A 17419-nucleotide genomic window follows, 5' to 3' on the forward strand; every position below is an offset into this window, starting at 1 on the left:
CTACTTGTGCTAACACCACACACACACACACACACACATACACACACACACACACACACACACACACACACACACACACACACACACACACACACTCTTCTAAGCAATCTAACAAGATTAGTATTTTGAATACCTGAAAAAATTTGACTTGTCGCTGGCTCTTAACTCCACATCCACCCTGAGTATGAGTGCTGTGTTTAATTATAAAAACTACATCATTCATTTTCAAATTGTCTTACGTGTACTTCTGTTTCCAAGGAATGAGCAACAACTGAAAAACATACTATTGAAAAACACACTAAAGTTTAGACTACCATTTATGTACCTCTGTAGTTGAGCTAGGAGATAACTTCTCTTCTTCTGACTGGGTGGGCATTTTCAGGCCTCCATATTTTTTCCAATACAGCCAACAAGATGCACATAATCTACACTGCATATTAGGTGGCCCCCAAGAATACCACTGGTGAGACTGTGTAGCTAAAGTTGAAAAAAGGAAAACAAAGAAAGCCAGAAAACATGACATCAATACAAATAATCAGGTATCTCCAAAATATACCCAAATAATGTTATTTTTTCCCTAGCTTATAATATACAAGTATGGTATAAGTGTGTGTATGTTAGTACTTACTTAGAATTCATTACACATACCAAGTACCTGTGGCACTATATTAAGAGAAGCTACAAGGTGAAGCATTCTTTTTATGTACTTTACTGCTGGGACATTTTTGCTAATTTTGTTAATTAAAATTGCTCTTATGTACCTTTCTGGAACTAAGTCTTCAGAAAGATACTACTATGACTGCTGTCAAATATTTAAAATCAAAAATCCAAAATGATTTAAAAACTCTGCCAGGCTTTGTTTAAAGTATTCAATATGTGTTCCACTAAGTCAGAAATCTCACAGAAACAGAAATCTATTTGCTAATTCCTTAGAGTTTTAGGGTTTTTTTGCTGGTCCTGGAGCTTAAGCTGGGTGCTTCTTTTGCTCAAGGCTACTGTCCTACCACTTGAGTCACACTACCACTTCCAGCTTTTTCTGAGTAGTTTGTTTGCATTAAGAGTCTCAAGGACTTGGATTACAGGTGTGAGCCACAAGCATCCACAATTTTTGTCAATAGACAAAATACACACTGAAGTATTTCTCCTTTAAAACACAGTATCGTTCAATACAATAAATCCTTACTAACTAAACAAGATGCATCTGATATCACAACATGTTCAGTACTTAAAACTCAGCTCTTTATTGCTTGCCTGAACACTGCATACCTGTGTTAGGTCTGATCTTATAATTTAAATTCCTGCCATTAAAAGTATTTCCATAATGGATCCAAAGACAAGACAGAAAACTGATGTTGAAAAATATTGTTAATGAAATATATAAAATAATTAAAATTCTGTAGCTTTGCCTTGAAATAGTCTAATTGCTAAATTATTTTCATCAGACCCAAATAGGACACTGAAACAACTTCACAAACTAATGTCAGAAAAAGTGGTGGTGTACGTGTGTGTGTTGGGGGAAAAAAAGGGAGACAGCTCCATAGTAGAACATGCGTCACAAGCTGGTTTCAACCCATCTCTTCCTCTTAAAAACACACACACATACTACATGCATACGTGCATGTGTATAGTGTGTGATAGTGTATGTGTGTGTGTGTGTGTGTGTGTGTGTGTGTGTAGCTGGGTGCCAGTAGCTCACATCTGTAATCCTAGCTACTTAGGAGACTGTGATCAGAGGATTTGGGTTTGAAACCAGCCTGGGAAAGAAAGTATGAGAGTCACATATATCCAATTAACCTCCAGAAAGCCAGAAGTGGAGCTGTGGCTCAAGTGGTAGCACACTAACCTTGAGCAAAAAAGCTCAGGGACAGCACCCAGGCCCAAAATTCAAGCCTTAGGAATGGCACCAAAAAAATATGTAAATAAATAAACAAAGTGATCATTACACTTATCGGGAATAACAAATGAACTAATCAAGTGTTATTTTTGGTAAAATGTCTTGCAAATAGAAAGCTTTCTTATTGTAGTAATTTATAACTAGTTGTTGAGACACAAAATCTTAAAAATTCTAAATATCAAGTCAAAGATTTATTTTGCATCCCAAATATAAAACTTCACTTATTAATTAACTTATAAGTGATTATCAACAGAAAACACCAAAGTGTATGGTTGTATAAACACAAATCTTATATGTACACTAAGATAACTTTAATAATCTATGGACCAAAAATATAAAATTAAAACTGGGCGCTAGTAGCTTACTTACACTTAGCTTCTAAGGAGGCCCATGATTTGAGAATCGCAGTTCTCAGTTTAAGCAGACAAATCTGTAAGACTATTATGTACAATTAACTAGCAAAAAGCTGAGCATGGAGGTATGACTCAAGTGGTAGAATGCCAGCTGTGAGCAGAAAAGGCTGAGCTAGAGTGCAAAGCTCTAATTTCAGGACCCAGTATTAGCCAAATAGAGAGAGGACGGAGAGGAAAAAATATTTTATTAATCAGACACATTACAATGACAATTATTTAAAGCAATATATTCATGTGCATGCTTATGAAAGGTATGTGAAAGTCAAAAAGAAGACAGAACACCAGGTATAGTGAGTGTTACATGCCTATAACCTCAGCTACTACAGACACTGAGACAGGAAGATCACTTGATCCCAGGAATTTAAGGCCAGTCTAGGATCCCGTGAGAACTTACCTCAAAAATAATTAAGCCACTGACACAATTGAAGAAAGAATTGTATTTTCATTTAAATATATACGATCTTCAAAAAAATTAAGAATTCTCAATTGTATCCCTTTGTGCTCTCTCCGTACAGAAAAACTGTTAGACACACCCCCACATTCCATTACTATAAAGTCAGCAATTTAATTCCCATCTCCCTTGATTTCAAGAGAGAATACTAATTTGGTTTTAAACATTTTTTCCAAAGTCTGGTATAGAGCACACAGAAGTCATGAAGGCCCTCATTCCCATGTCCTTAAGGCTTATCTCCAAAGAGCTGCAAGAGCCAAACAGTGGGCACTTTCAATAAACATTAGCTTCCTTCTCTCTCCCACCCAGGTCATCTCCATTGGAAGAAAAACCTATGATGATACCAATGCCCTATTAAAGAGTTGTATTGTTGGCTTGATGGTTTAAATAAATCCATGAAGTGTATCACCTACCAAATCAGATCATCTCACTGGCCCTACTTAACACACAGGACACATATAATCCTGCTGGCATGGATAAATAGTATCTAGAACCAAAAGAAAATATCATGGAACAGTATCTCCCAAACTTGTTTCATGACGGAGCCTGTCTGAGGATTACAAGTAGCAGTTTATCCACACACAGATCTTTCCTACAGAATTACTGGACATCTTTAATTTGCTAAAGGATACTAAGGAACCCAGAAGGGGATTTGGTGTGTATCATGGGACCATGGTTTGGACAAAGCTAATACAATTCTACCCACAGCTGAGCAAACACTAAAATCATTTAGAGAACCCAGAGAGGAAAATCAAAAGAAACACAATGCCCATCTTTCTCCTGCCCCTACATTCCCCACCCCCAAGACACACATACTTGTGTCTGGCAGAAAGCCTGAGAAGACACTGTTTTGTAGCCAATCCCAACCCACAATCTAGATCCAGTCCCTACACTTAACAGAGGACAGGTTTCAAAAGAGAAAAATAGAGTCTGCTGGAGCAGACTTACCATAACAGCTCTCACAGGCTCTCCCTAAAAGGGGATTCTGGGGCTGGAACGTGGTCCCCACAGCTCCATTCACAGCACCAAGCTTGCCATTGGTGGTAGATATTTGGTTAGGATTTGGTTTGCTGCTTTCAATGAAATGTAAATGAAGTGATAAAGATAATTCATATAACAAGACAAAACGATTGGTATCTCCTTACTAATTTACCTTATCTAAATACAAATAAACACAATATTTAGCAAAGAATAAGTGAACTGGTAAAAACAAGGTGTTAAAAACCACGTGTATGTACAAAATAAGGCTATGGAATAAGCAATCAGACTCTTGTCCATCCAAATGAAAATCCCTTAGAGCATCATCCTAGATGCTGCCTTCCTTCCCATGGCTGAAGGAAGATCAAAACCCTGTGGCCTCCAAGTTGGCTCAGGGTTTCTTCTTGCCACCATTTCATTTAACAATCAGATTCTCATGTGCAAACTTCTTCTGGCCTGAGAACAAAGAACCTTCTTTTCTTTTCAGCATTTTTCATTCAGCTGAAAGTCTGGTAATATTACCTTCAAAAGTAAGCATTAATCTGTATCTATACTGAGGTCAGGTTGCTATTCTGTCAAATAGGTTTTTATTTACACTTTTAGCTCATGTCTGCAATGTACCTCAGAGGCAAATTGTTTTTGTTTTTAGTTCTGGTGATCAAATCCAGGGCTTTATTCATGCATGCTAGGTAGTGGCTTTAACACTGAGCCATGTCTTGAGTAATAATAAACTTGTTTTAAAAATGTATGTTAAATCAACAATGTTTTTCTTACAGTGGTCAGCTGCAAGTATACAAAATAAAAAAAGGACTGGTTTGGATAACCAACGTTTCTAAGGATATGCAATATTTCCAATTTTAAAAAAATCTACAGAGAATTCCATATAAAGATAGAAGTGATACCTCCTCCTTGAAATAAAATAACTGGCCAAAAATTTCCCAGAAATAAGAAAATTTCTAACATTTTAAACAGGGCTAAATATATATATATATATATATATATATATATATATGTTAATAAAGAAAACTAATAAATTCTTTTTTTTTTTTTTTTTTTGGGTCCGGTCGTAGGGTCTGAACTCTGGGCCTGGGCGCTGTCCCTCAGCTCTTCAGCTCAAGGCTAGCACTCTACCACTTGAGCCACAGCGCCACTTCTGGCTTTTTTTTTTCCTGCTTATGTGGTGCTGAGGAATCAAACCCAGGGCCTCAGGCATGCAAGGCAAGCGCTCTACCACTGAGCCACCTTTCCAGTCCAAAACTAATAAATTCTTTAGTTGAGCTGCCTCAAACCAAAGGAAAGCAAATACAAATTTAGTTGGCAAATGAATGTAAACTATTATATAGTTGAATAGGCCACTGATCTTACTGGTAATAATCACAAAAGTAAAGTAAGTATGCCCAGTAAATATGTTGGCAAGTGAATCATTGAAAGTATCATCTAGTCTTGGAGGCATGACTCATATGGTAGAGCATCTGCCTAGCAAGAGGGAGGTCAAGTTCAAAGCCCAGTATTGCATTCCCCCTACCTCCCACCCCCGAAAAAAGAAATCATCTCCTAGACAAAATAAAGTGCCTACGCCAGGGGATGTACCTATAATACCAGCACTTGAGAGGCTAAGGCAGGAAGAGCATAAATTCAAGGCCAGGCTGGGCTATATTTCTCAAAAATATATACACACAGAAAATAGACAACCAACCAAGTATCTGAAGATTAAATTATTGATGTTATTTCTTACTGCAAGACACCATTTTTTAAAAGGCGTTAAAGATACAGTATATGAAATAGACCTTCCTTTAATCTAGCACAAAAATGCTCCATCTATGCTCCAGACTTTGCTTTTGTGGTTCTCTTAAGGACTTTTACATATCATCCTCTTCTCTGGGTTCTCCTCTTATACATATTTCCATTTCTTCTATATAAAAAAAAAAAAACCCTCTTACATTTCTTTCTCTCCTCCCTTCTTCCCCCTTCCCCATTTGTATTCTCTTAGCTCATGTAGAGTCTTGACCACTCCATTAAAGACTACCAATAGTCTCTCTGTCGCCAAATTCCCTGGCTATTTTTCATCACCACTTGACAATGTTAATTAATGGCTCGTTCCTTAAAACATTCTTCTCACTAGGTGCTGGTGGCTCACACCTATAATCCTAGCTACTGAAGAGGCTGAAATCTAAGGATTGTGATTCAAAGCCAGCCCAGGGAGGAAAGTCTGTGAGACTCTTATCTCCAATAAAGTACTTAGAAAAGGCCGGAAGTGGCATTGTGGCTCAAATGGTAGAGTGCTAGCCTTAAGCAGAAAAAGGTCAGCAATAGTGCCTAGGCCCTGAGTTCAAGCCCCAGGACAGGTTAAAAGAAAATTCTTCTGAGCTGACATACTCATCTGGCTTTTCAAAGTTAGCTATTATACTCTAGTTGCTCTACAAATACTGGATTTGCTCAGGCACTTTTCTTGTTGCTATCCCTCAAATTTTTCAACTTATAGTCTGAAACATATTATGGTATGCTGATTAAACTCATATCTGTATTCCTAGTGGAGAACTTTTCATCTCAGTTTAAAACATATATAACTTGTTGACAGCAAAGATCCAGTATCTCTTTTTTGATAAAACAAACTCAAAATGATCTAACCTGATGCTGTGGCATCTAAGCTTGGTTTTGACAACCTCCCTAATATTGTGAGCCAGAAATTAGCGATTCAGACTTGACAGGCTAAAGTCAATCATCTCTAAATATTACATCATTTCCAGGGCCACTGTCCTAGGTAGAATGGGTGTCATCCCAAACATCTCATAACTGGTCTCCTTGAATCTACTTCTCATTTTCCCCAAACCATTGTCAAATTATAGCTGGTGATTTTCAAGTACAAATCTGACCATGATGTATCTTTGTATATCACACAGGTGTGTTCATCATACAGATAAACATACCAGCCTTCCATGCTAGACACTTTCTTCTTATACCGGCATACTTTTTCTCTGCTCCTCACCTGTGTGACTTCTCAGCTCAAGGTCCCACTAGCCTGAAAAGCCTCCATTATTTGCTCAGACCCCTCTTTGCCTTATCTCCTCAAAAACTTTCCCAAAGATACTTGGTTCCCAGTATAAAAGTCATACAAAAGCCATCCTCCTATGTACAGTACTTACCACATTGGGTCTGTACTATCTCCTAACACTACAATAAAGTCGACTATCATCTTAACCCTCTTTCTCTAGTACTATACAGAGGGCTTTGAATACAGGAGACTGCAAGTCCCCAAAAAAAACCTACAGAAAAAAATATTCTTAATCTATTATTCATTTAAAAAATTTCTGTTTAAGAGTTAGTCTGGAAGTTCATCTAAGAGCTCAGATTCCTATCTGAGCAACTTAGACTGTATATGAGTTGTATAAATTATTTTTTTAATATGAATAGGAACTATCTCCATGCTCAGTTTTGGTGGCACTAGGGTTTAAATTTCAGGCTTACACGGTAAGTGATCTACTACTTGAGCCATACTCCTGGCCCTAGAAACTGTTTTGATCTCCAAAAACCACTTAGGGCTGGGGGTTATGGTTCAAATGGCAAAATATCTGTCTAGCAAAAGTGAAGGCCCTGAATTCAAAACCCAGCACCAAAAAAAAAAAAAAAAAGAAAGAAAGAAAGAAAAAAAGAAAGAAAGAAAAAAAGGAAGAGGAGGAAAAAGGGAGAAAGGAAAAAGAATTTGCTTAGATAAGAGAATACAAAACTTTTTTTGTAGAGGGCCATTTTGTTTTGGGTTTTTTGGTTTGTTTGCCCTGATTGTGGGGCTTAAACTCAGGGCCTGGGCCTGGGAGCTGTTCCTGAGTTTCTTTTGCTCAAAGCTAGCACTCTATCACTTTGAATAACAGCTCCACTTTCGGTTTTCTGGTGGTTAACTGGAAATGAGTCTCATGGCCTTTCCTGTCTTGGCTGGCTTCAATGAGCAATCCTCAGATCTCAGCCTCCTAAGCAGCTGAGTAATTACTACCCAGGCATTGTTAAGTATTTTAAGTTTTGTAGCTAATATAATTTTTTGTTATAATCACTAAATTCTCACCTTGTAGCCTATCTGAATCATCTTATATAATATATAAATGAATAAGCATGTCTAATTTACAAAAACCAGGTGAAACACCAGAGATGAGCCACAGACTAGTTTGCAGATCCCTGATATAGATCAAAATGCCAAAGTCAGTGTAACACAGAACACAACTTGATCTGGGTTACTTGGTCAAAACTAGTTAAGTGTACTAGTCCTTTGCAGTAGAAGAAAGCTGTTGTGTTTGCTTTTGAAAATCTAATACATGAGTCACAACAGTCTGATTTTTGAAGTAGTGTTTTTATGAATTAATCAAATAAAATACATAATTTAGAAGGCATTAAAAACCATTCCTCAAAAGGTACATAATAATTACAGATCCTGAAAATCATGTTTTAAAAATGAAACCAGTTATCTGTTAAAATGAGATGAATATGAAAGATTCATATTGTCAATTTAACAACTACTGTCCATGAGGTTTTCTACATATAAAAACGGTAAACATAAATCTAAATATAAAACAATTATACTTAGGGCAAAAAATAAAATTCTTGAAGGAGCATAGAAATCTATAATATACTTCATTTAATCTCAAAGGAATCTAGGATAGCAAAAAGTAAATGGTACCCAATAAACTGTATTTTGCTAAACAAATGAATGATCAAACCCCAAAGAACTCAACAGAAGGACATACTCCATTAAGAACATAGCAAATGAAAAGAATACTGGCATTCATTTTAATGTGACAGTGCTTTTTAACTCATAATAATAGAATGTTGGACACAAAAAATTTGAACCCACTGAACATTTACCAATAGTTTAATTCCCTCCCAAAACCTATTCTGTAATAAAAAAGTTTCAAAAGTTGTTAGCCCCATAAAACGCATTAGCTTCAAATAATAACTCATGCTAAGTTTTCTGATACTTTTCCTGCAGCTTTCACAAAATAGAGTAGCTTCCTTAGAAGTACATGACATTCTTTATTCTAGTCCTTGTGTTAGTCTACTTAGGGTTTCTCTCACTCTTTTTCTTTCTAAGCAAGCCCCCCTCTCCCAAATGCATTAAAAGGAAGTCTAATGCTTTGAATTAAAAAAAAAGTAAGATTCACAAAGAAATTTAGTTTGTCTGAAACTGAACAAAATGATACATTTGTAACAACAGAATTAAGATCAGAACAAATATTTTAAAAGATTTCAATTACTTACTAAGTTGGGATATATACTTGTTTCAGTTTACTCTCAGCTTCAGCTGCTTTTAGGCGTTTCTAATCAAAAGATGGATAAAATATTTTACATGCAATGCCTACTAATTATTACCACTCCATTGTCTTAAACAATCACAAGAAAATAAATATTAAAGTATAATTCAAATTCAAAAATTGCTGTTTTAAAGCTTTTCTTTTGTATATGTATTCTTAAATTGCAGCAACTTGCAAAAAACATCAAATTCTGAACTTCAGAACTGTGGGTATGAACAACATTTAGACACAGATTTATTTTCTTTTTTGGTGGTACTTGGGGTACTGGGGCTTGAACTCAGGGCCTTATATTCCTGCTTGGCTTGTTTGTTTGTTTGGTGCTCTTACTAATTGAGACATACCTTTAGTCTACCTTTTTGCTTTTTTTTTTTTTTTAAGGTGGTAGGGTAGCGTGGGGTGGGATGAGATGGGAGATAGTGTCTCTGGACTTTTCCACCCAGGAAACCATAATCCTATCCTCTATATCTCTGCCTGAGTAGCTAGAATTATAGGTATGAGCCACCAAAGGGCCTCATGTATGTTAAGCATATAATCTACCAGTGAGGTACACTCTCAGCCCCCAAAGACATTTTAAATTAGCCATTATTATTTTTAGAAATGCATTTCTATTTTAGTTCTTTCCTAGGGCAGGCAGGGGAGGGAGGAAGCTAAGAACTAACCCAGGGACTGTGCATGTCAGGTAAACACTCTACTACCGAACTATATCCTCAGCTCTACTTAATTTCTTACTTATCTTTTAGGAGAAACACACACACACACACACACACACACACACACACACACACACACACACACACACACACACACACACACACACACACACACACACACACACACACACACACACACACACACACACACACACACACACACACACACTTTGTTTTTAGAAAAATATTCAGGGTGCTTAGTTTTGAAAATACATGCAAGCAGAAATGTTGGAAGATATACAGTAACTAAAACCAATCAGTAGCCAAATGCAGAGGAAGATTATATACTGAAATCTAGACACTGAGTGACACAATAATGAGTTGAACTAGAAGGAAATAATGCATAGTCAATGTCAAACAAGACAAACTAGAATATAAGGCTATCCTCCATTTTCCCAATTGGGAGAAAAAAAATTAGGGGACAACCTGGAACTTTCAAAACAGAGATGAAATATTTGGAAATATTTTATCTAAACACTTTCAATAATGTTTGATACCACTGTCTCCATTATCCTAAGACTTCTTGATTTGAATAGCACAGGTTTCCACACTTCATGGCCTTCATTTCTATCCAACTTGTTTCAAATAAGCACTTTCTACATTATGTATTTTGCTGACACTGGAAACTGTTTATCAGACTTAACTATCTGTTAACTATTTGTGACCTTAGCTATTCATTATAGTACTTTTTAGAGTGGCCCTTAAAATGTATTCCTATTTCATATAATTCTTGCCACTGTATAACCTTCATACTTAGAACAAACAATACCTGTGTTAAACTGACCTTTCTTTACCAGTTCTAATATGTTGTTGTGATAATATAAAATAAGTATTGACTAAAGTCAGTTTTCAGGGGGAAAAAACTTTCCCTAAAGTTAGTATTACTTAAAATTCAGTAACAAAGACCGAGCTACCTGAATTCATATTTAAGTAGGACTCAAAAATTAATTATTTCCTATTTTTTGGTCCGGTCATGGGGCCTGAACTCTGGGCCTGGGCGCTGTCCCTCAGCTCTTCAGCTCAAGGCTAGCGTTCTACCACTTGAGCCACAGTGCCACTTATGGCTTTTTTCTTTTTGCTTATGTGGTACTGAAGAATCGAACCCAGGGCCTCAGGCATGCAAGGCAAGCACTCTACCACTGAGCTACCTTCCCAGCCTCTTCCCTATTTTTTTATTTTATTTTTTTTGCCGGTCATGGACCTGAACTCTGGGCCTAGGCACTTGTCCCTCAGCTCTTCAGCTCAAGGAGAGCGCTCTACCACTTGAGACACAGTATCACTTCCGGCTTTTTCTGTTTATGTGGTGCTGAGGAATCGAACCCAGGGCCTCATGCATGCAAGGCAAGCGCTTTACCACTGAGCCACCTTCCCAGCCCCCCTTCCCTATTTTTAAATAATTTTGGAGAAAAATCTTGGTATAGAAACAAACATCCATCTAGTAAAACTAAGCTGCTATTAAGCTGAGTGTGGTACATTCCTGTAACCCCAGCACCCTGGAAGCTGAACAAGAGGCTCTCAAATTCAAGAACTGCCTTGTCCTTTTTTTTTTTTTTTTGCTGCCAATTCTTTTTTTTTTTTTTTTTTAATTTAATTTATTTGTGAACATACTGTACAGAGGAGTTACAGTTACATGGGCAGGATAATGCGTACATTTCTTACCAAGCATTGCAGCCTCCTCCTTTGTTTACCCTTCACATCCCTTCCCAGCCTCCCCCCTCCCCCCATAATCCCAATCCTTCTCCTTCCCCCCCTTCCCCCTGCCTTGTCCTTAAATAAGACCTTACCATAATAAGACCAAGTCTCATTCCTACAATTAGTGTCAAAACTTAAGGAGGACTGGATATATAACTAAGTGATAGAGCACTTGCCTACATGTGCAAAAAGGCTGTGGGTTTGATTTCTACTACACACACACATACACACACACACACACACATACGCGCGTGCGGAGAGAACAAAAAACCTCAGGGGATATATTCACCACACAAATGTCATAAAGTTTCAAAACGTTTAAAAAATATCTCAAAGTATAAAGTTGATGGCATCAGTCTCAACTGTCATTTCTTCATATAAATAAATAGTTTATGATGTTGTAGTAGTACTACATCTTCAGTGATTCCCACCAACTATACTCACAAAGAGATCAAGCATCAACTATATGCAAGGAAATTAATGCATCTCTAGTAATCTTTTTGTGACACTTTCCAAATATTCATCACAATGGACTCTAAGGAAATATTAAGATGAAAAATCTAAAAAATAATATCCTGAAGATAGGATATCATGGAGTTTAAAATAATCTAGAAAATATAAAGCAAATTTAAAATTAAGACCTTTCTAAAAATGCTTAAACCAAGTATACTTTAAGGCAATCATGTTAGTAGCAATATAAAAAGATTTACCTGCTGCACATATCTGTCAGTAGTTTTCCACATGTAGTAATACTCAATGATGCTTGTCAATGACTTCCAAGGCAGCTAAAAAAAAATGAACACATAATGAAAACAACCTACTGTAGGAAGGGTTTGCTACTTTTTAAAATAATGAAGCACGTGTTCATATGGAAGAGTCATTCTAGAAAAAATACTTCACACCTATTTTATTTAAAAATAATTAATATTATGACTAATATATTTCCAGACTTACTCAGGAATGTTTTCAACTCTATGCAGTAGTGACAGGTGGGGTCACAGCAATATTATTTAATATCTTAAGCTACAAACATTATTTTTCATTCTTTAAAGCCACTGCATTTTGACCCATTTTAAGTAAAATGGACAACTATCTCTCTAAGCAAGGACACAGCCAAGTATGTTTCCTATTCTTAAAAAAAAACTAATAAATATGACTGAAATTTTCCATTCATATACAAACATGGTCAAGTGAAATCCTACTCGCCTACAACCAAAGACAAAATTCAATGTCTCTCTGTAAATGAGGATCTCTTTGTTACTGAATGTGCAAATGAGGACATTGGACTTTCATAATGATATCAATGGCTGGTAAAACAGATTAGCTGTGGCAGTAGGCTTTGCAGAGGTGACAGTCCTTTGACTTTCACCAAGCTTTCTTACCACACCATAAGGACTAGAGAGTTAAAATAGTATTTTCCAGACTCCTTGTAGCTGGGGACTGCTTGTGACAACATCCATGCCATTCTTTTTTTTTGGTCCAGTTGTGGGGCCTGAACTCTGGGCCTGGGCGCTATCCCTCAGCTCTTCAGCTCAAGGCTAGCGTTCTACCACTTGAGCCACAGCTCCACTTCCGGCTTTTTTCTTTTTGCTTATGTGGTGCTGAGGAATCGAACCCAGGGCCTCATGCATGCAAGGCAAGCGCTCTACCACTGAGCCACCTTCCCAGCCCCCCATGCCATTCTTAATACTTCCCTCTTGAACTCATTTGTTCAGTTTAAAGAGAAAACAGATGGATTTTTAGAGCAAGGACATTATGTATACTCAGCTGTGTGGTAACTTAAAAACAGTGTTTACAAATATGATCTCCTTATAGGACCAGATCAGCAGACACTAGCTTTGAAGTGCATATGAAGCAAATATATTTGTTTTTTGTTGTGCTGGTTTTTTTTTTCATTTTTTTTTTTTTTGGGGGGGGTCGTAGGGCTTGAACTCTGGGCCTGGGCACTATCTCCCTCAGCTCTTCAGCTCAAGGCGAGTACTCTACCGCTTGAGCCACAGCGCCACTTCCGGTTTTCTAGTGGTTTATTGGAGATAAGAGTCTCACAGACTTTCCTTGCCTGGGCTGTCTTTGAACTGTGATCCTCTGATCTCAGCCTCCTGAGTAGCTAGAATTACAGGCATGAGCCACTGGCACCCGGCTGTTGTGCTGTTTTTAGTGGTGCTGGGAATTGACTCCAGAAACTACCACTTAGACCACATCCCTAACCCTTTAGTTTGAATTCTGTTTTTGATACAGTACTTCACTAACTCTACCCAGGATGGGTAGATCCTCCAGAGCAGCTGAAAGTACAGCATGCACTAACACACTTGACTATTGTTTTAATTCTTTTTTTTTTTTAATCCAGTGTGTTCAACTGGTGGAGTTAACTGAAAAGTGGTGTTTAAGGAGCCTTTACCAAGACCTGATAGAATCATCATGGCATAGTCCTCTAGGGGTTTTAAGCAAGCCTTCTATTCTTAAGAAATAGAGGCTGGTATGAATTTACCTGAATATCTGAAGTTGGAAACCAACTGATCATATAAATTGAACTTTGTCATGAACTGTAAGGATCCAATTGGCTGTGCCCACCACCACCACCACCACTTTTTCTTCTTCCTCTTCCTCCAGTGCCTCCTCCTTCTCCTTTTTCTTTTACCAGTCCTGAGGCTTGAACTCACGTTCTGAGCTTCTTTTGCTCAAGACTAGCACTCTGTCACTTGAGCCACATCACCACTTCTGGCTTTTTCTGTTTATGTGGTACTGAGGAATCAAACCCAGGGCTTCATGCATGTAAGGCAAACACTCTACAACTAAACCACATTCCCAGTCCACCACTATTTTCTTTATTAAGGAGAAGTGGTAGGTGATGAAGGCTATCACACTGGAGTATCCCAGTGTACCTACTCCTGATGCATTACCACTTCTCCTTCAACCATCACTTACAGGCTTCTGAGTGTGGTAGTGGTCTTGCATAGTACACTAGCATCTACCACAATTATACTGCAGTGTTTCAGCCTCATGTAGTAGCAATCCTGAAGCCTAATAAAGAAGGAAGATCCTTTTAGAAGGCAAAATATTATTACGGTGAACATTTGCTTTACTACTTTGAGTTGAATAAAAGATGGGCTCTTTCGATTATCGTCAGAAGTATTAGCTAGCAAATGAAAACTGGTAAGAAGTGGAGCACTCTATGAACAGACCCTAGGTGAGTGGCACTGTGTAACCAGACTGATGTTAGAGGCAGCATATGCTGGGGTGAGGTATCTGCTGCAATGCTGCCACTGCAGTGCTAGGCTAAAATCCTGGCTCCACTGCTCCTGCTGTGGCACATCTCATCTTGCATCACTGGCCCTCCAAGAGCTTCTGTTAGTCTTTTAACAGAAAGTAATAAATTAGCTTAATTAAATGTATTCTGCTGTTTTAAATTAGTTCACTTGCCTAACTACAATGCCTAAAAAACACTTGTAACTCATTTTTGCCCATTAAATATAGGTGGATAAGACCAAACTTAAGAACTGAACTAAGGAGGGGTACTGAAGTTGGTACATAAGGCACCCCTTTTGCTAGAATAAAGGTGGTAGGCACAAAATGATTCAGAAACTAATAGTTCAGCAAGATCTGTGTAGTGCAAGGCCTGCAGAGGCAAGGACAGATACACTGGGAGAAACCTTCATATTCCAGGCTCCCTATCAAGCATAGGTAAGGATCTGAAGTACATGTCAGTAATTCCAGCTTTCAGAAGGCTGAGGCAGGAGGATCTCATTGCTGGAATGAGGCCTAGTGGGCCACCCACACTTCCAGAAGGGTGAAAGGAGAGAAAGCAAAAGTGAAGCCTTTGAAGCCTGTAGTTGTTTAGATCACCTCTTATCCACTACTGCTCAAAATAGTACAAATGGCGGGGACAGAATACATATAACACATGGCAACAGACCAAACAGATGAGAATGACCCTGGATTTTACAATTACTGCTCAGAACAAATACTAATTTCTTACTTTATAAAATTGGCCTTCTGCTGGGCACTGGTGGCTCATGCCGTAATCTTAGCCACTCAGGAGGCCAAGATCTGAGGATTGGGGTTCAAAGCCAGCCTAGGGAGGAAACTCTATGAGACTCTTATCTCTAATAAATTACCAAAAACCTGGAAGTAGAGCTGTGGCTCAAACAGTAGAATGTTAGCCTTAAGCAGAAAGGCTCAGGGACAGTGCTCAGGCCCTGAGTTCAAGTCCCAGGACTGGAATCAAAACTAAAACCAAAACAACAAACTGGCCACTATTCTACTGAGAGTAGATAAAACTTACTATATCATGATGCTGTTGAAGCTTAGTAAAGTACATGTTAAAGACTCTGGCACCAAATAAAATTTAAAAAAATAAATCCTGTATCATAGCCTTGGCTAAATGTATACTATGAGGTTTATCAGATTTCTAGAACAGGTAAAACACTCCCATTGCTACATTTCCATTCATTCACAACTTTCTACTTACAAAGTCTTGACGTATGTCATTGAAGTCTTTGCCATACTTTTCCAGTGCTTCTTCAAATAAACTAGCTTCAGAGGCTGACCATTCTTCCATTTCATCTCGGCATAAGACTGGTCCTCCAAGTGGCACTAAGACACTAATTGCACTACTCAGATCGTAGCCATGTTTATATAACGTGTCCATAGCATGAAACTAGAGAAAAACAAAGTAGATAGGAAACATCAACTGGATGTGCACTCATGCTACATCATTAGGAATAAAAGCACTAAAATGCAGAGACATATTTTAACGAACGATACACTTAATATATCTGTCATCCTAAAGTTTGAACTCAGGGCTGTCCTTGCTAGGAGGTATCTTATACTTAAGCCCTTCCTGTATTCTACTTTACGTTTGGAATAGGGTCTTTTGGTTTATGCTTAGATTGATCTGAGCCCTGATCCTATTTATGCTTACTGCATAGCGGGGATGAGAGGCTATACCCACTATACCCAGTTTACAACATTCAAAAGTATTAAACTGAGAACAAAATTAATCTCACCAACCCTCTGGTTAAAAATACACCAAAGTCACTTCAGTTATTGCATCAAGTTGGCACAGGCTTCCATAACCAGGAAAAATAGACTTTGTATCAGGAAAAATTACAGTAGGATTAGATTAAAAGAATAATGTATTTAGAACAAGAGATGGAAAGAAAACAATGGAATGGAGTGTGGTCGTTAAGAGAAAACAAAATTACATATCTGTGTTTAACAGATAAAACAAACAAAATGACAAAACCATGTTAAAATGCTAACATGTTTAAGATTCTGTAGACTAAGAACAGATAACCAGGTTTGTTTCAAACAGCTAGACCAGTGTGGGTTTCTATTTATTTCAAGAAAGAATGTCATAAGGAGGAAAGACAGATTACAAAATAAAATTAGTACATCATGTATAGTTTCCTTAGAAAGCATTTTTCAAGGTTGAGGGCTGTAACTCAGTGGTGAAGTGCTTGTGATGCAGTTGTGAGGCCCTGGGTTTGATTTCCAGCACCACTAAGAAGGGGTACTTACCTCTAATCAGAGCAATGAATAGAACACTTCCACATTTTGAATAATTTTTAAGGGTTTTTATACCAGACAGGGAGAGATTCTTTCCTAACATGTATTTACATACTTGTATGATAGCAGAAAAACAAGACAATCAGCTCCACATGTGTGCCCATAAGCATAAGGATTTGGCAGCTTGGTTGGCAAGTTGATCCAACCCTTGTTCAAGTGAGAACTAGTTCTCTTTGCATCCTCCCCTCCACCTGGACTTTGTAACACCTGAGTGCCAAGGCTTATACCTTTTATAAAAAGAACATCACAGATAAGGATTCTTCACTTAACAAGCCTCTTAAAACATTCCATGTGATTCCTAAATATACAGCAGGAGACTGTGGAAAATTCTCTTTGGTACAAGAGTATAACATAAAATCAAATACCAACTAATATCTGGTAAAAGTTATTGATAGTTATGCTAAAAGTATATTTACCTG

At 37.7% G+C, this 17419-nt stretch overlaps 1 protein-coding gene across 2 annotated transcripts in view; it reads right to left on the minus strand.

Annotated features, from left to right (window-relative positions):
* Mta3 (metastasis associated 1 family member 3) overlaps positions 1-17419 on the minus strand; it is a 154173-nt gene that overhangs the window by 36450 nt on the left and 100304 nt on the right. The window contains exons 9-13 of one of the 2 annotated variants that reach the window (XM_042675471.1): positions 15901-16089; positions 12143-12217; positions 8978-9036; positions 3707-3831; positions 326-477 (exon numbers count right to left, since the gene is read on the minus strand). In XM_042675471.1, coding sequence (XP_042531405.1) covers positions 326-477; positions 3707-3831; positions 8978-9036; positions 12143-12217; positions 15901-16089 — 600 coding nt within the window. The remainder of the gene's footprint in view (positions 1-325; positions 478-3706; positions 3832-8977; positions 9037-12142; positions 12218-15900; positions 16090-17419) is intronic. The other variant, XM_042675472.1, reaches the window with a different exon arrangement.

Source organism: Dipodomys spectabilis, unplaced genomic scaffold (assembly GCF_019054845.1).
Source record: "Dipodomys spectabilis isolate Male_0828 unplaced genomic scaffold, ASM1905484v1 ptg000026l, whole genome shotgun sequence".
Taxonomy (NCBI): domain Eukaryota; kingdom Metazoa; phylum Chordata; class Mammalia; order Rodentia; family Heteromyidae; genus Dipodomys; species Dipodomys spectabilis.